This window comes from Peromyscus leucopus, chromosome 16_21 (assembly GCF_004664715.2).
Source record: "Peromyscus leucopus breed LL Stock chromosome 16_21, UCI_PerLeu_2.1, whole genome shotgun sequence".
Lineage (NCBI taxonomy): Eukaryota > Metazoa > Chordata > Mammalia > Rodentia > Cricetidae > Peromyscus > Peromyscus leucopus.
In genome coordinates, this window is record NC_051084.1 from 20,815,329 (window position 1) to 20,834,226 (window position 18,898).

An 18,898-nucleotide genomic window follows, 5' to 3' on the forward strand; every position below is an offset into this window, starting at 1 on the left:
AGACTACACCTTTTTTATTTTTGAAAAAGGATTGCTCTCTGCAACACCAGACTGGCCTCTGAACACTAGAGTTCATGTGATCATACTAGGCACATGCAGTCCATCCAGCTGCAGTCCAGATTTCCTCCTAGCTACTCCTACAGAGCGGTCAGGCAAAGCCATGAGACACTCACAGCAGGTGGCATCAGCTCCAGTCTGCCAGGAAGCAGCGGAACACCGGTGATGCTTCTGGGGCTGTATAAAGCTAGTTCCAAAGGACAGAGGGTCCAAGTGGCCCTTCCTGAGGCCTGGGGACCCTGCGCTGGTCCCGTATGGACATAGTCTCTTGGCCTTCCTGGGGGTTCCTATGCTAACTCTGGGGAGTACTTGTGTGTACCCTGTTCAGGAAAGCGGCTGAAAATTGGGCCTATACACCGGACAGAAGAGGAGTAGGCTCTGGGATTCTAACTTTTCCAAAGAGAGATGGTTTCATAACCAACTTTAGCACCACCTGACCATCTGCTTGCGGGCTGCTAGAACCACGAGAGAAGCTATGGCTTCAGCTGAAGAATAAGTCTAACAGAAAATCTTGGGGAACGAGACAGTACGATAGGACAGACAGACAGAGAGAAGGAAGGACCCGTGACTGACTGGGCTGGCTCTCCATTCCATCCCAGGAGTTAGGCTGTTTTAGCAGCCTCCCATGGGAAAGGCCCCCCCGGAGCACCCAGAGGGTCGGGGTGGGGCGGGCTCACCTGGAGCTGACCTTTCCCCATGAGCTTGTCTGCGCTCTCGCCATCCTCCTTGGGGATCTTCATCTTGTTGTAACACTTTTCATAGCAGAGTATCCGCAGGGTCTGGGAGCCTTCCAGCTCTATCTCAAACTCCTGTGGTTCCCCGAAAGAAAGAACGTTACCCACGAACAAACAGGTCCAACCAAGGATGTGGCAGTTCATCGCCGTGTCTGAACCACGGCTGAACAACAAATGGTACCCCTGCTGCCCCAGAGGGACCTGGACCTCACACAACTCTCCTCACTTGGTCCTGGGGCCTTTGTGAGCATCCCTGTGGGCATCACTGTCACCACACTGTGGTTCTCTGACTGGATGTTTCTGGAAGCTTTTAAACTCTCTCTAACCTATTTCAAACTTGGTACATCAGCATCTATCTCCAAAGCATGGTCTTGATACCAACAACATCAGAATCTGGGGGTGATTGTTAGAGGCGCCAGGATCTTGGGTTGACTGTTAGAGACAGATATTTGATAACTTTGGGTGGTATTGAGGTGAGTTCATTTTTAGGGCGGTGAAGCCATTCTGGTTTAGTACTATAATGGAAGACACATGTCGTCATTTATTTGTGAAAATCCACAGCGTGTACTTCTAACATCAACTGTAGCCTTTGGGCGATGATCTGCTGATGTAGGTGAATTACAACATATAGGATTTTAATAGTGGGGAGTATATGGGAATTTCTGCCCTTTCTCTTAATTCTGCTGTGAACCTAAGCCTGAAGGATGAAATTGAGGCTAGGGGTACAATTCAGTGTTCAGCAAACGCGAGCTCTGGTTTCAGTAAATTCTCTTTTAAAAAGTGTAATTCATGGAAGGTCAAACAGAAGGCTTTGGAATGGTCCTGTGAGCTTTGTCTGCCACTTGTGGAGTTAAACTTGCTCCTCTATCAACCTGCTGAGCCTCCAGTGAATCCTTCATTTTCTATTCATGCTTATGCAGGCATGCACGGCTCTTGCTGGGCAGAGTAGCTATTTCTGGGAAGATGTGTCAGGGGTATGGGACTTCCCTGGATGATCTGCATGTACACACCAGGCGACCCAGACCTCCCATCATGCCCCCCTAGAGCTTTGGCTGATGACACCTACCTGGACCTTTTGCAACCTACCTAGAATCCATCTTTGAGGCTTCTGAGGGGGTCACAATCCCCCAGTCCCCTTGTTTTCTGGAGGCCTTCTACAATGCGTCTCCTGTAGCTTTTTTTTTTTTTTAAAGATGGAGCTGGCCTGGTATTCACTATGTAGCCCAGGCTAGCCTTGAAGGCTAGGCAATTCTCCTGCCTCTACCTCCCATGTACTGGGACTGCAAGAATGTACCGAGCAAGTCTCATGTGGCTTTATCCTGCCACTATCATAGCTGAGATGACCAGAGAGGTAAGTACTGGTTCCCTTGTGTCTTTGTCCTACTTAAACAATATTTGTAATGACAGACAATGAGGGGATGCTATATAGCAAGACCTGGGATCTGGCCCCACGGTCCTCCTATTAGGCCACATGACCAAGGCAGACTAGACCAGGGTGCCTGGTATCTCGTGATTCACTCCTCGGCGGGCAAGGGGTGGGAGGCCGCTCTATAACTCCGCTGCTCTACTGTACCAACTAAATCAAGGTTCTTTAGGGTGGCGGCAACGGCAGAGACCAGAAGTGGCCACTTAGAGGTCTGAGCACTTCATGCACACTCCTAAGGTCCAAGGTTGGCAACTACAGACAACAGACTGCGCAGAGTTAGTACCTCAAGGCAAACATACAGGGACCCTGGAGACAGACCAGGGGGCTCTGGGGAGCCCGGCCTACAACCCTGACAGGCAGGGCCCAAGAACTCTGGAAACCGGAATAACCACAGAAGCTCATTCAAGCTTCAGAGGAAAACCGGAAAATGGAAACCTAACAACTATACAATAGGCTATCGCGGGAGTCAAAAAGCCTTTTAAAGTATTCTTTCCAAACAGTTCTCTGGAAAAAACGGGGTATTTCTCTGCTGGGAGTGGGTGGGTAAGACTCCGAGGAACACAGAGATAAAAATCTCTTGGCTGTGTCACATGCCTCCCCACCCCCACCCCACCAACCTCTGGGAGATTCCAGGAATGCTGGCAGCAGTGTGGGGAAGCCCTTCGGGAGCCCCTGGAGATTAAGATCTGTGGAAAACATCCTGGTGGAGGCAGCCTCCTCACCTCATTCCAGTTCGGCTCGGTCGTGTCCCTGTAGACTCGAGTCTTGGCTTTATTCACAAAATACCCAAAGGAATCCACCTCCAGGGTGCAGTACAGATCTGGGAGGAAGTGACAGGGTTAGGGTGACCACTTTTCCATATGACCAGCTTTTCTTAGGAGCAAACGTTATTCACAAAAAATCAGGAAAAAGAACACTTTTTCTTCTTAGAATAACCTAAACAGTGGCTGGCACAAACACCAGCCCTCAGGCAATACCCCTGGTCCTGCCAGAGGAGTTGGGAAACGGGACTTCTCACAGCACACTCAGCATCCGTTGAAGTCCCTTCAGTGACAGGCAACCTATGCCGGGTGTGTAGGGGGAAAGGCGAATATGGCCTTGGAAGCCAGGGTGGGCTGGTGCTGTGTTGCATGGAGAGGGCCACAGCACAGCGGATGTCTCCTATCCTGGGAGTGAGAGAAGGAGGCAACCAACCGGAGCCTAGGGGAAGCTCCTAGGATCTGAGCAGACCCTGACAGGAATTTCACCAAGTGCAGAGCTAGGGCTCAGGAAGTCCCCCACCAGGGCAGGGCACAGGAAGAGACGGAGGCACTTGTCTGGTTGTGTGTGACATGGTCAAGTGTACGTGGGGAACGACAGGTGGGGGGGGAGGGGTTCCGCATCTTAGGAAAGCCCCGGATGAGGAGTAGGCGAGGCCTGGGGGCGGGGATCGGGGAGGCCATGTCAAAGATAGACCGAGATGATACCCAAGTGCCACAGTGGATAATGACATGTGACTGATAAGGCAAGGGGAACAGTGTGGTGGAACAGGACAGTTATTAATGGCAGTGTCCAGAGTCCAGACGAATACAGACTGGGACACTGGTGGAGAATGGCATCTGGCTGACGGCAAGCAGTCACAAAGTGGACCAGAGGCTGCAAGCCACAGGTCTGGCTTGGAAATTTAAAGTTTAGAGAGTTAAGACATCAGATGAAAAAATAACATGGGAGGTCAGGTATGGTGGTATTTTATTTGTACTGAAATGTGATTTTATTTGTATGTTAATAAAGAAAGTTGCCTGGGGGTCAGAGCTAATAGCAAGCCATAGCAGAAGCTGGGGCGGTGGTGGCGCACGCCTTTAATCCTGATCACATGACAGACAGATCTCTGTGTGTTCAAGGATACAGCCAGCATGGAGACACATGCCTTTAATCTCAATACCAACCATAGAAGACCTGGAGGTCTGCATAAACAGGCAGTGATAAGGAGGTCATGTGGTTGTGTTTACAACCAATGAGAAGGCAGAACAGAAAGTCAATTAAAAAGATACACAGGAAGTAGGTCTCTTTCTGAGGGGAATGACAGCAGCGGCAGTGAAGGGTAAGGAAAGGTTTTTAAGTCTCAGCTCTTGGCTGCTGCTCTGACCTCTTGGGCTTTTAACTCTGCATTTGGCTGTGTTTCTTATTTAATAAGACCGTTACATCTACAGTCAGGACTCAAGAGTTGGAAAGGCAGCTCTGGCATCAGTGGCTTGTTACTGGATGAACCCTGGGGGTAGGCCTGGCAAGGGAGGAAGATGCTCATGGACCATCCTTATGGTTCATCTTATCGGCTCCACTGAATTTAGAATCCGTGGCAAACAGATTGCTGTGAGACTTATCTACACTAGGTTAATTAAGATGTAAAGACCCATCCTAAATGTGGGTGGTACCATTCCACATGCTAAGAAGAGAAAGCAAGCTAGCTTAAGCCTTCGCCTCTCTCTGCTTCCTATCCGGATGCCATGTGACCAGCTGCCTCCTGCCTCCGTGACTTCCCCACCATAATGGATGGTACCCTGGAGCCGTGAGCCAGAATAAGTTCTTCTCTCCTTAAGCTGCCGCCGTTGAGATAGTTGTCATGACAACAAAAAGAGAGACGCTAATACAGGGGCCTGGTACCACGAGCGGGAGTGTTGCTGTGATAAGTCTGACTGTGGCTTCAGGACTCTGGAATGGGCTTGTTGGAGGAATGCGAAAGCAACCTGGAACTCTGGGTTAGAATTGCCTTTGAATGCCGTGAGCAGAGTTTAATTTAACACACATTATTCTGGTGTGAGTTTGGAGGACCAGAAGACTGAGAGACATTTGGACGGTGGAGGCCCACCTCATAAGGTTTCAGAGGGGAACTGGGAAAGAGGTCATTCAGGTTATAGTCCGGCAAGTGTTCGGGCAGTATTTTGCCCATGTCCTGAGAACTTGAGGTGAGGCTGAATTTTAAAAAAAAAACAACAATGGACTAATTTGTTTCATGGAAGACATTTCAAGAGAAGAGGACATCCAGGCTGTGGCATGGCTGTTGCCCACGGCTCTTATCCAAACATAAACGGGTGGTTTGCTAAGGAGAGGAGCTTGAGCAAGTTGAGAGCTGCAGCCAGAACCCAAGGCAAAAAAACGTGGCTGTAATTGTTAAAGAGAAACCGTGTGCTCTGAACTGGGACAAAATCAAAGGTGCCCTGAGGTCAAGACCCCATCCAAGTCTCCCATGTGAAAATGCAAATTCGTTTGAAAGGAGAAAGCCTAAACTGAGGGTGTGGCTGAAGGGTTCCCTCTCCTGCCCTGGGAAGTGTTTCCCCAGGCTCAGTCAGCACACAGAAGCCGTGGTAACTGTGTTGCTAGGGACCAGACTCTATCCCAAGCTGGCAGCAGAACTTGGTAGTATCGTCTACAATTGCACTGGTTTTATGGACATGAAAGATGTAAGATTGAGGGGGTCGTGGAATCTTGCACAAGGGTTCCAGAGAGCAACTTAGGTCGGACAATGTATAACAGAGTTGGAGTCTCTTCCGGGAGGCCTCAAGGGGCCACCAGGTTAAGCTGGGAAGGAAAGCCCAAGCTGCAATGGAGACCCAGGATGTTGAAGATGCCAGGACCACAGATAGCCACCAAGGAAAGCTGTAGATACGGAATAGTTCTGGCAAAAGAGAGAGGCTACATGTGGCAGAGCTGGGCAGGGGAGAGGCTACCCAATCCTTTTCGAGGTCAGAGAGTTCCATCATAAGTCCAAGATGCTGGGCGTAAAACCGCACGCAGGCGTTAGTGTTTTCCCTGCTGAATTTTACTCTTGCTTTAACCCTATCATTCCTTGCTATACCCCCACTCTGGCTCTTTGCTATGGGAATGATGATTCTGCGCCATTGTATGTTGGAAACATGTAACTTGTTTTTGTGTTATAGGAGTTCAGATAAGATAGGACTTGGGGCTTCTAAGCAGTGTTGACATTGTAAAAGACTGTGTTTTACATTTGAGACAGTCATGAGTCTACAGGGACAAGGGATTGAAGGTTTGGGCTTAAAGTGATGTTGGGGTGTCAAGTTGATGAGATGTGGACTTGCTATAGCTAATCTTGGTGGTCAATGTTACGGGAATTAGAATCACCAAGGAAACAAATCTCTGGGCATGACTGTGGGAAAATTATCTAGCTTAGACTGAAGTGAGAAGACCCACCCTAAATGCTCCTGAGCTAAATAAAAAGGACAAAGTGAGCTGGACACAAATGTTCACCTCTGCTTCATGACTATGGATGCCAACGTGACTAGGCTCCTTCATGTTCCCGTTATCATGGCTTCCCTGCCATGTTGGACTGTATGCCCCATAACTTATATGCCATAACTAAATGTCACAGAGAAATTCCCCTTCCTTAAGTAGCGGTTGCATTTTGTCATATTTTGTATTTTCTAGTACTTTTTAAATTGCATTTTGTAGCACTTGTCATAGTGATAAGAAACTAATATAAGGGCTGATGAGATGGTTTAATAGGTAAAGGAGCTTGTCACCCATGCTGAAAACGTGAGTTCGATCCCTGGGATCTACGTGGAAATCCTCCAAGTTGTCCTCTGCTCCCTGCACATGCAATGGCCCCTCCAGGCTCACAGGTTTGAATACTTAATCTCCATTTGGTGAACTGTTTGGGAAGGATTAGGAGGCGTGGCCTTGTTGGAGGAGGTGTGTCACTGGGGGTGGGCTTTGAGGTTTCAAAAGACTCGTACAATTCCCAGTGTGCTCTCTGCTTCCTACTTGTGAAAAGTGAACACTTGGCCACTGCTCCAGGCACCCATGGCCAAGTTTTCACTCTACATTGCAGACTCTGATCCTCTGGAACTGTAAGCCCTGATAAAGGCTTTCTTTCTAAGTTGCCTTGGTCACGGTGCTTTATCATAGCAATAGGAGGTAACCAAGATAACATTTTCAATCGATCTCTCATGCCCAAGCACCCAGACACACAAATAAATCTATGTAATAAAAAAATTAAAAAGAAACTAATGTAACCGGTAAACACACATAGGGGCCAAGAGAGAAGCGTTTGGGACTAACTGGCCTGTCATAGCTTTAGGGGAGTTGTCTGTACCCCAGCAATGTATCTGCTGCAACTGCATGGCTTGGTGACTCTTTTTTGCTTCTTGGAGAAAGGATGTCACAATGCAACCCAGGCTGTCTGAGAATTCATGGTCCTTCTGTCTCCCGAGTGTTGGGATTATCAGGGTGCCCTACCATGTCCAGCTTTGATAATTTCTGATAAATTAAAAAAAAAAAAAACTGTCCAAATAATGCAAAAATTTCAGAAAACTGCCCTCACCCCCAAAGCCTCCTTGGGTCCAACTATAAACAAGTCTCATTCTCACCTTTAGCCTGACACCTGGAGAGGCTGGCTGACTTCAACCTTGGCCTTTTCTACAAATTTAACATACATGGAATGACACAAGATGTAGATTTTTTTTTTGCACCGTTTCCTCTGTTCAGTGTGTTTTTATTTTATATTCATCCGAACTATGGCGTATATAAGCAGCTAACTCATTCCTCTTCGATGGATCATCGTAAGGGTGCCGCACTATGTCTGCACAAGACTTCATGGAGACAGAGGTTTAAGAGTGCTGTTGGTGGAATATGTGAACGGGAGGCTTGTTTCACTTCGTAAGGAACCATGCGATGAGAGTGTCGCTCGGTGGTCAAGCTTGTGCTCAGATGCACAGGGCCCTAGGTTTAATTCCTGGCAACAAACAAACAAGCCTGCAGTGGTGGACTGGAGAGATGGCTCAGAGGTTAAGAGCACTGGCTGCTCTTCCAGAGGTCCTGAGTTCAATTCCCAGCAACCACATGGCGGCTCACAACCATCATGAGATCTGGTGCCCTCTTCTGGCCTGCAGGCATACATGCAGGCAGAACACTGTATACATGATAAATAAATCTTAAAAAAAAGAAAAAACTGCAGTGTTTCCCAGGAAGCTGAACAATGCGACGTCAGCACATGGTGTTCCTGTTTTTCCATCTCCTCATCAATATTTGGTACTGTTCAATGTATTGTTTGTTTTAAGGTGTTGGGGTTGGGCCCCATTCATGTCAGGGAGGGGCTCTACCATTGAGCTACACTTTCAGCTCTCATGTGCATCTTACTGATTATCACTGACTTCAGGGTGTATGAGCAAATATCTTAAAGCACTTTTCATTCTCATTTTCCTGACATGACAAGCATTTTTTTTTTCAGGTATTTACTAGCTAGGTACTATTTCTTTGGTTAGGTGTCTCTCCGTATCTTTTTCACACTAAAAAAATTATCATCATCATTTGTGTGGGGGTGTGCATACACATGAGTGAGTTTGTGTGCATGCATGTGTTGTGTGTGTATGCATGCATGAGGTGTGTGAGCTGGTGCCTTTGTGTGCTCACAGTGCATGTACAGAAGGCAGAAGGCAACTTCTAGGTGGAGGTTCTCTCCTTTCATGGTGGGCTCCAGGGACTGAACTCAGGTGGTCAGGCTTGCATGGGAAGCTCTTCCCCGCACTGAGCCATCTCACCAACCCAGTACTCATTAAAAAAAGAAAAAAATGTTTTAAATTGCATGTTCAAAGTGCTTAGTTTTAAGAGTTCCCTGTATATTCTGGATGCAAGTCCCTTATCAGATCCATTCCAGAACTTGTGGAGGCCTCTTGTTCTGCAGCAGTGGTGGAGAGGGTCAAAACTGTATTTGCCCTCACCCTTGAACCATAGGCCTAAGAGTTGGGGGGAGGAGCTAGGCAAGGGGATCCGTAGAGCTACAGTGCAGTCACCCTCAGGCAGCTAGAGCAGCTAGCTGGGAGAAGGGCATTGGAGCCCATCTGGGTTTCCTGGTGGCTTTGCTCAGCAGGTCTGAATAAGAGGATGATTGGACCACAGGCCTGAGTACAGGTGTTTGGAAGGGTCTACACTTGGCTGTAACTAGCAAGGGGGAGATCTTTGCTCCTCCTCTTGGTATTGCCATAAAAAGCCCTTTGGAATAAAGTTCAGGGCTGGTGGGTTGAGATCCAGGCTCTACCGAGGTTATCCTGTGTTTTCTGTCTTTCCTCTCGTCTAGGTATCTCTTTCTAGCTAATATTTCTCACCTCTCCCTACTCAAGAGTACCCTGGGTCATAAAAGTGCAGCTGGTCTGCCCACAGAAAGGTATTCTCTATCCAGTTCAACAGAAGAACTAAATCCCTGCTGAGGGGGTTGAGGGATCCATGCCTATGGTTTCCTGAATTGGAGCTTGGGCTCTCTGGCATTTTGCTGCTATCAGGCCTTGGGCTCAAATTCCAGACCTAATAATTAAAAGACCCGCCAGCAGGTGGCAGCTCATTTGTATGCATTCTCTGAGACAGATATGGGGAAAGGCTGAGAAAACAATCCCATGTCCAGCAAGTTTCAACCAGCAGGGTCCCGCAAAGGCCCCTCAAAGAATTGCACTTCTGGTGGACATCTGAACAGTGTTCCTAGGTTGCCCATGCCTCTTGTCCGATAGTCCTTCTTAGTTAAAGTTTACTTACAGGGTCCACCACCTCCCCCCCCAAGCTACTTACTTGAACTCTGTTTAAACCCGGTGGCCGAATGGACGATAACATTCAGGAAGCCATAGAGCCCAGGAGACTCATCATCTGCAAGAGAGACCACAGAGGTAGTAAGCTTTCTGCCTCACCAGGATGGGAGGGTAAAGCGACTGGTTGATCCAGCACGGGGGGAGTAGCACAGACAGTATGTGCCCACTGTGAATTCTGCATTTTGAGTCTTAGGCTCTAGCTGGGTGGTGGTGGCGGCGGCGGCAGCAGCGATGGCACACGCCTTTAATCCCAACACACGGCAGGCAGAGGCAGGCAGAGGCAGGCAGAGGCAGGCGGATCTCTGTGAGTTCGAGGCCAGCCTGGGCTACAGAGTGAGTTCCAGGAAAGGCATCAAAGCTACACAGAGAAACCCTGTCTTGAAAAACTAAAAACAAAGTTCCAAAGAAAAGAGAGGGGGCTGGGGTGACAAAGGTATGTGTGGAGCAGGTGTGCTTAAGGTGTGCCAAACCTGCCCACGTGTGTTAAGTGAGTCCGTATGCACATGGACAGCGCTGAACACAAAACTTGGCCTGGTTTCGGCGGCACTCAGGGTTCACACCCACTGTACTGACGGTCTGACGGGCTGTCACAAACCCGATGACTTGGGGACAAAGCCTCTGGCCAGTCTCTTCAGCTGCCCAGCCGTGGCTGCGAGGGGAGACACTGCTCCTACCAGATCAGCCCAATGCCCGGGAGCCCAGCCTTACCCTCTTTGTTGATGGTCAGTGGAATGTGGTGAACAGTCTGAAGTTTTACACACGAGTTGGTCAGCATTTGCAGCTCCACCGACGTCAGAGAGAAACTCTTGAAACCTGAAGGGGTGGAGGAGGTAAGGGGATAGGTCAGTCACAACACACAGGGGGCAGGGAGATGAGGCTCCATGGCTCCCAGGTGAAACGCAGGTACAGCAGCGGAGCAATGTGAAGCCCGGGAGTGCCCAGGCCCGAGGGCTGCTGAGAGGATCAGCAATATTGCTTACAAACTCATGTTCACATGTGTTGACCTGCCACCCAAGCACAGCGCCCACAGGGCAGGTTTGAATACAACAGGATGGCCTGGAAGCATCTGCCCGGAAGGTCTCCCCAGACAGACACCAGTGTAGCTCTGTCCTTGACTCTGCTAAGGTGGGTCATGTCTCTCAGTCAGGTGAAGCAAAGGGGTTTATTTCTGGGCACAACTTGGAGCAGGGACAGATGCTGCCGTACTGGAAATGGTTTTGCATCCCCATGTCAGTCTAAGAATCCCGGGGTCACAGGCCCTGGGTCTCTCCCAGGCCACGGAGGCACTGAAAGGAAGAGATGGTCTTAGCTCAGCATGTTATAAATGATGAGCCTTCGAGACGGGAGCTCAGGATGGGTCAGAAGCAGGCAGAACCCCCAGCTGCACCTGTAGAAACCGGACCCAAACTCCTGCTTCAGCAGGAGCTGTTGATTTCTCATCATGGAGCAAGCAGGCCTCTGAGGGCACAGTTTGTGGACAATGGGGAGCTAGGGAGCTGGGCAGCCGCAGCCCAAAGACTTGGGGTAAGGTCTATCATTGTACTCCCAACACTGTTCCAGGGCCTGGAGCGTAGCTTGCAATTCCAGAGAGAGAGGAAAAAACAAAAAACAAACCTCTAACAGAGGGAAGAGCCTAGAGAAGGAAGGAGTCATTACAGTGAGGATTAAGTGTCTTGTCCTGAGGTGAGGTAGGAGGAAGACAGTGGACCAACACAGTATGGTTCCTTAGGGGGGTCCAGCCAAAGGCTCTTTCTTCATTACTACCTACAGAGGGAGAACAATGGAGCCCCAGGGGAGCTGACATATATACACTTGTGTGTGTTTTTTTAAAAATAATATTCAGGTCGACCAGTTGGCTGTGTGAGGTTTTTTTGTTTGTTTTTGTTTTTCATTAAGATGGAGGTTGACCAGTTGGCCTTTTCAATTGTATTAAGTTAGGAAGGGCAGTGAGCAGACACAGGAACAGCTAGCAAAGATGAGGAGTTGGGATGGTCTGGAGGAAGGACTCTTAGGGGAAGATCAAAGGGCACGGAGGGTGGGGGAGCACAGTGGGGCTGGGGAGTTCCTCTAATGGGCGTGCTGAATTAGTCGGGGCTCCACGCAAAATTTCCCCCTCGGTCTAAAAGCCCCTCTGAAAGGAAGAGCCAAGCAGAGAAACAAGGGAAAGGGAGGGGAGTTGGAACACTAAGAACTGTCCACAGAGTATCCAGCCAGCTAGCCCTGATGGCTGATGGCCAAGTTCGCCGGGTACAGGGGACCACTCACATTTCTTCTGCTGCTCCCGGATGCTTTCTCTCCACTCGGCTCGCTCATAGTCGGAGGAGATCAGGAATGTGTAACTCTATGGTGAGTGAGGAGAAGAACAGACCCCAGTTATCTCTACTCTGGCTGAATCAACACTGGGAGAACCCCAGAGGGCGGAGTCTGAGACACACACCGTTCTCTAGCAGCCGGCTGAGTCCAGGCGTGCACACAGTCAAACTGACTACTTTTTGCACACTCTACTGCACTGACTGTACTGTGGGCCATCGTACCCAAGCACAGGATGGGCCTGTGTCCAGCACAAGTCTTACCTGAAATGCCTGGGTTAGGGAATGACTCTAGCCGAGGGGGTGTGGCTTAAGGGATATGGAGGAGTTATGAGGTCGATCTTTAAGGTGAAGGCTGATGGAACTCTCACCTCTGTATCCAATCCGTAAGAGGACAAGATGGGGACAAGGCCCCACAAAGTCTGTCAACTGCTCTCCTTGCCACGTGCTACAGAATTAGTCATGCTATGTATGCACAGTACATACGGGGCTAGTGGAGGGAGAGGCCTAGGCTATAGATGGCACCAGGAATCGAACCAGAAGAGAATGTCAATGGCCCTGGAGGTCCCCAGGTTCCTGTACCTAAGGTCACATCTGCAAAAAAAATGTGCATGCTGTCTCCCCTACTCCCTCCCTGGAGTCCTGGCCACTCCCCAGCTGCAGGAGCTGAAGCTGCTGCTACTGAGCTGGGGACTCCAGCCCAAAGCACCATCAGAGGGATGTGTGCCCACAGGCGACATGCTGCACTGATCTCTCTTGGAATGGGGATGCTCCCCAGAGCCTAGAATGGCCGGTCGTGGCCCAGGCATCCATGAGCTGGAGACAGCAGGCAGCTGGGTGAGTCTGGACCGCGGCTGGCACTCACCTTGCCATTGCGACTGTGTACCCGGAAAGCCATGCTGGGGGACATTAACAGCAGCAGCGACTCTTGCTCTGACAGCTTCTTTCTCAGCCTCTCCATGACCTTGCTGCCCTTGTTTGCTCTCTGCAGAGAGAGGACAGTCTTGCCTTTTCATCTGGAACCAATGCCACCTGCTCCCCGTCAGCTGTGGTCCATTGCTTTCCACCCTTACCCCAGGCTCACGGAGCACAGAATCCCATCTGTCTACTCAGCACAGTCCAGGGCCTTCGTCAGCTGTTGCTGGTGGCCTTTAGAGGATGTCAACAGCCTTTCCTTGGGGTCGAGCCTCAGCACTAACTGGGGTTATACTCACTAAGTCCTTCCTGAAGGAATGAGCCCTTCTCATAAGAGCAGAGGAGAGGCCTTCCACTTTTCAAAATCTGGGCAACAATGTTCAGGAGTTAACTGGCACCTAGGAGACCTTTTACCTGCTTCCTGCCTTGGTCACATTTAACATCAGGTCCCTGGGATGTTGGGGGTCGGGGAGGAGAGGGTCCTAGTACATTAAGATGAATGTCACCATGATCTGATCAGAAAACCCCTGCCTGTCCTGAGCTGCGCTGAACTTTCCTGAAGCCGCTATACCCTGGAAAGAAGACTGTGGCCTCTCATAAGCTGGTGCTCCAACCCCAATTCCCAGATGAAGAGCATGGTGTGGGATGGAAGCAACTATCCGTAGGCAGCAGGGCCCAGGAGCCCTGAGGATGCAGCGCTTGCTCTGCTTAGGGACAGTCCTACAAAGGTCATAAACAAACCATCTAACATTCACTGCGGTCTTGGATTTCCCCTGTCTGAAGCTACAGGGCTTCCCTACACGCTCCTAAATGTGCAACGTTTACAGTGTGGAGATCTAGGAAGGGGCATACCGGCTGAAGAGGACCCCTATCCTGCTGCATCCGCTTCACCAGGGATCCAGGGGGTGTCCTTGAGCTGAGGCCCGATTTCTGATGATATAACTTGTTTGTGGCTAATACCAGACCCTCCCCACCCTCTGGTCTGGATTAACCCTAGACTCAAGGGATCCACACCCACTCTTTACACCTTCTAAAAGTTCTCCAGAAAAGAATTCAGGGGACTGCAATCCAAGGCAGCTAGAGGGGCCAACCTCTCCATCCCCACATCCTAGACTGCCCTGAGTCCTCTCCAGCCTAAATGGGACACACCCCTCCCATTATGCATGTCTCCCTGCCTCAGTACCACATGGATGCTGCCTGCGCACCAGCTAGCTGCTGTTCTAAATATGGAAAAGGCTAGGGTAGGAGGATTGCTTAGGCCCAGGACACCAGCCTGGACAACCCAGCCAAGACCTTGTCTCTTAACAAGCAAAAGAATGCGCTTAGTTGTCCCAGGTATACACTCTTTCTCTGCCTGACTTTTCATTTCTCCTTGGTGGGAAAGTGGTCCTCCCACTCTTGTGTGCCTTTCTTGGCCAGGATCTGAGAGTAACAATCTCCCGGCTTGTTTTCTACGTGGTAGGACATTACATTTACACCTTCCATGAGAAGAATCAGAGGCTACCCGAGGCCAGATTTTCTCGAGATGCCAGGCAAGGATGGGGTAGGGGAGAGAATGAGAAGAAGGGAAAAGGTAGGTACAAGGCTGGGCTCTTCACATTCCAGGGATGGCCACGCAGGACTCAATTGGACATGGATCAGAAAGGAGTCACAGGGGACCGGCGAGTGCACACGAACCTTCTGTGCGAGGGTCGCTGATCACAAGTCAGGTAAGTGGACGTCAAGCAGTTTTACAGATGGGGTAAGTATCCTATAATAGACACTCTGAGAACACCAGTGCCAGTATGCCTCATTTCCCATTGGGGCTGGGTTGCTAGTGACTTTGGTATGAGAACTCAAATTTAGTTGGAGGCTTCTTAAGACAACCTGAGTCCAGCTACAACCAGATGCCCAGCACTCTAGGAGCTGAGAACTCTCAAGGGTCCCAGCAGATCCCGGAACAGATGCCTGGCCAAGACTGAGAAGGCACCTGCTTGGCCTGCACATGTACTCGGGCTACCCAGAACCTGGCCTGAGCTCTCCCAATTGGTCGCACCTTCTCTCGTTGGATGTCACTCTTGATTTGGGAGATTTTGATCTTCAAGGCATCCAGTTCCTCGTCTGGCACCAGAGGGATGTTGGGTACTGCCTCCAATTCATCCACCATCTGGAAGCTGAGGTCCGTGAGCGGAATGTACCATTTACAGTCATATTGCTGGGTTTTGCTGGAGAGGGAAGAGGACATTAGCAGACCAATTACTTTCCTTTGCTTCTGGGAATCAGAGAGCCATAGGTCTGCAGCTGGGCCGTTCACCCGACCTCACACTGTGCTTCATGTAACAGGCTAGGTGGAGGTTGGCAGGAGACACCGCCAGCCCTGGTTATGGACAGACAGGGCAGGACTGAAGTTCAGAGCATAGAGAGGCTGCGATCTACCTGTCATAATCCTTTCACTTGACAGACAGGGAGTGGAGGCCTCACTTCCGAGTGAATCATTAGATTCATTTGTACAAAGTCAGTGGAAATGTGTAAGGAGACCCCACTGGGCTTACGTCTGTTCTAACATGACCTCTTGACTCCATTCCAACCTGGTGTATCCTGGGCAAATCTCTGGTGGTGGTGGTAGTAGTGGTGGTAGTAGTGGTGGTAGTGGTGTGTGTGTGTGTGTGTGTGTGTGTGTGTGTGTGTGTGTGTGTGTGTGTGTGTGTATTTTGGGCAATTCACTGGTGGTGGTAGTGGTGATGTGTGTATGTATGTATGTATTTTGGGCAGTTCACTGGTGGTGGTGGTGGTGGTGGTGGTGATGGTGGTGGTGTGTGTATTTCGGGCAATTCACTGGTGGTGGTGGTGGTGGGGTGTGTGTGTGTACATATGTGTGTGTGTATTTTGGGCAATTCACTGGTGGCAGTGGTGATGTGTGTACGTATTTTGGAAAATTCACTGGTGGTGGTGGTGATGTGTGTATGTATTTTGGACAATTCACTGGTGGTGGTGGTGTATGTGTGTGTATTTTGGGTAATTCACTGATGGTGGTAGTGTGTATAAAACTTAGAAGGCATCACAGCTTGGCAAGACAGAAGTACAGCTACCACCTACCCAGTGACTGGCTGCTGACAGGGGAGGGTTCCTGGCCCACCCCCATAGCCCTGGACGCTCACTCTTGGATGGTTTATGATGAGACCTTCCCCCAACAATAGGAGTCATAACCTTGTCTGCCCCCCATTACAGAAGGCGAAGACATGTCACTGTCCTGCCCTGCGACACCTCCAGATGGTTAGTGACAACCCTGACTTTGTTCTTGATTCATATCCAGATGGAAACAATGTAAGGAGTGGAGGGGGGGGGATCTGGCTACACTGTTATCCGTGTCTGTTGGAAGCCCACCCTCCCAAAGCACTGTGGTGAGGACACAGCCAAGGTCACTCACCCCCCCCCCCCACTCCCCCACACTACTTTGCTTCTTCTTCAGCTTGGTGCAAAGGAGCAGGTCAGTGAATAGGAAGATGTCGGAAACCCACCCTCCCAAAGCATTGTGGCCAGGGCACGGCCAACGTCACTCACCCTCCACTTTGCTTCTTCAGCTTGGTGCAGAGGAGCAGGTCGGTGAACAGAAAGATGTGGCGCAGCTTGCGGGCCCCCTCCACCAGCTCCACCATGAAGCTGTCCTTCAGTAGCTGCCGGTGCTGTGGGCACAGTGTGGACAGGCGGCAAGTCAGGGTGATGGGTGTGGCGGGGAGCTGGGGCACCAGGGTCTCTGGGCTCAGCAGGAGGAGGAGACTATCTAGAAACCTCTTTCCTTTGGGGATTTTCACTCTCTGCACATTGGCTTCCAACATGTTCTATTCATCTTCCTTGCCTGCTAACAGGTGGGGCTGCCATGGCATCTCGTTGGTTCAGCCAATTATTCTGAGTCCCACCTAGACACTCGGCCCATAGAAGACCACCAGAGAATGGCGCAGAGGTGGACATCAGTTTGGGGTGACCAGTGCCTCTCTGAGGTGCTGGCCGGAGGTCAGCCACACCGAAGGGGTGTCCCTGTTGAGTGGCTGTTCTCAGGCACAGGCACAGTACCCCAGGGACTGACCGGGCAGCCTATCCGTAGGGAGAAGACGGGCCCAGGAAGTCTTTGAGAAGAGCAGTGCTGGTAACATGGGCCGGATCTAAGGCCGAAGGCTTCAGGAAGCCATGGACCTACGTCTGGACCCCACCTCTGGCCCTTCCCCAGACTCTAATGACTAAGAACAAGGCCAAGAGAGAAAAGAGGTGGACAGCACAGGACATGTGACCTGGGTGGGCAGGGCCTAGAACAAAGAAAAGGATATGAAGAGAGTCTCCCACAGGCCCCAAGCCTTCTGTGTCTCAACAGTCCACCTGAGAGCCAAGGGACAGTCCACCTCACTTGTCCAACTCAAGAAGTTGCTAAGCAGGCACAGTAAGGCAAGTCATTAGTTTATTCAAACAATGCCAGACACCTCATGTGGGTCAGGTGAGGTGCCACGCAGAGGACAGAGATAGGATGGGGTACTGCTACTGTGAGCCACCCCCATGCCCAATTCAAAGATAAGAGAATGGTCCTGGAAAGGCCATCCCAAGGCAGCATTGCAAGCAAGTGGTATGTACACTCATTGGCCTGGGGGGAGCACTCACTGGCCTAGAGGGAGTACTCATTGGCCTGGGGGGAGTACTCAGCCTGGAGGAAGCACTCGTTGGCCCAAGGGAGCACTCATTGGCCTGGGGGGAGCATTCATTGGCGGTGTGTGTGTGTGTGTGTGTGTGTGTGTGTGTGTGTGTGTACCCATTGGCCTAGGGGGGAGCACCAGGCTTTAGGGAGGCTTTTTGGAGGGGTGATTGCTCTCCACACTGTCTAGGAAGGATCTGCAGGTCAGATGTACACAACAAAGTGCAACATGAAAACCCACTCTCTCCCCCAGCCTGAGGTATGGTTGCCTCCCCACCCCGAGAAGCAGGGATGCTCCCTGCCCTCATCACAGTGGACTGGAGGCTGCACCTCCATAAACTCTACTTCCCATGCTCTGTAGGGATAGAAGGTAGATTCTGGTGTGTGCATTCTGGACAGGCCCCTGACATCCCCTGGAGGGCCACACATCAGCATCACAGGCAGCTCAGCTCATGACGGCCAGCTGATTGCCAGCACAGGACAGTCAGTTATTTTATACAGGCTGGTGTCCATATGGCTACCAACATGCTAAGATCATGAATCTCACACACATCTCCACAAGGCAGAAGAAGGCGTTCTGGGTGATGGTAGCCGTAAGATTCAAGGAACCGTGTATATACATTTGTCTTTTGGGTTGTGAGCCTAGCCTTTTAACAGGTGAGCCATCTCCCGAGCCCAGCAGTGCATACGTCTGAAGAAATGGCAGCGTGGGGCTGGAGGGCAGGTTCTAGAGACTGGGTATACAGATTGCTAGGTCTGTGGTAGGGATAAAGGAAGGTGCTGGGACACCAAGGTCTGCAGGGAACGTGACTGCTTCGTCGATAAGGACGCAGAAGCGGATCCCCAGACCACAAGGTGGCAGTCTTCTCTACACGGAGTAACGGAACGTCTTGCAACAGCCAGCAGAAGGCACTCTAAGCCCAGCCTAGACGCTCTAGGCCAGTAGTGTTCAGACAAGAGCCCCCTGGCACTGAATGCTCTTCCAATCTCATGCAGGCTTAAGAGGTTCCAAGAGGCAGATTCAGCCTGGTCGTCGCAAGTACTTTTGATATCACAGCAGTTACTTAACCCCCTCTCCAGCTTTGTCACGGGGTGGGGAGTGGGGGATGGGAGGGTGAGGGGGGTGGGGTGGGAGTAGGTGGGTGGGGTTTCATCACTTCCCAGCCAGCCCCACCACCCCAGGCCCTCAGACTATGTGAGCTCTTCCAGGAGTGTGTTAAGTCACTGACTGGGAC

The 18,898-nt window shown here is 50.6% G+C and overlaps 1 protein-coding gene across 2 annotated transcripts in view; it reads right to left on the reverse strand.

The window, feature by feature from the left end:
- The window catches only part of Bcr (BCR activator of RhoGEF and GTPase), a 132,930-nt gene that overhangs the window by 17,865 nt on the left and 96,167 nt on the right, over window positions 1-18,898 (reverse strand). For both annotated transcript variants that reach the window (XM_028874209.2, XM_028874210.2), the window contains exons 9-16: window positions 16,547-16,668; window positions 15,042-15,210; window positions 12,957-13,076; window positions 12,048-12,123; window positions 10,491-10,595; window positions 9,766-9,840; window positions 2,940-3,037; window positions 735-866 (exon numbers count right to left, since the gene is read on the reverse strand). In XM_028874209.2, coding sequence (XP_028730042.1) covers window positions 735-866; window positions 2,940-3,037; window positions 9,766-9,840; window positions 10,491-10,595; window positions 12,048-12,123; window positions 12,957-13,076; window positions 15,042-15,210; window positions 16,547-16,668 — 897 coding nt within the window. The remainder of the gene's footprint in view (window positions 1-734; window positions 867-2,939; window positions 3,038-9,765; window positions 9,841-10,490; window positions 10,596-12,047; window positions 12,124-12,956; window positions 13,077-15,041; window positions 15,211-16,546; window positions 16,669-18,898) is intronic.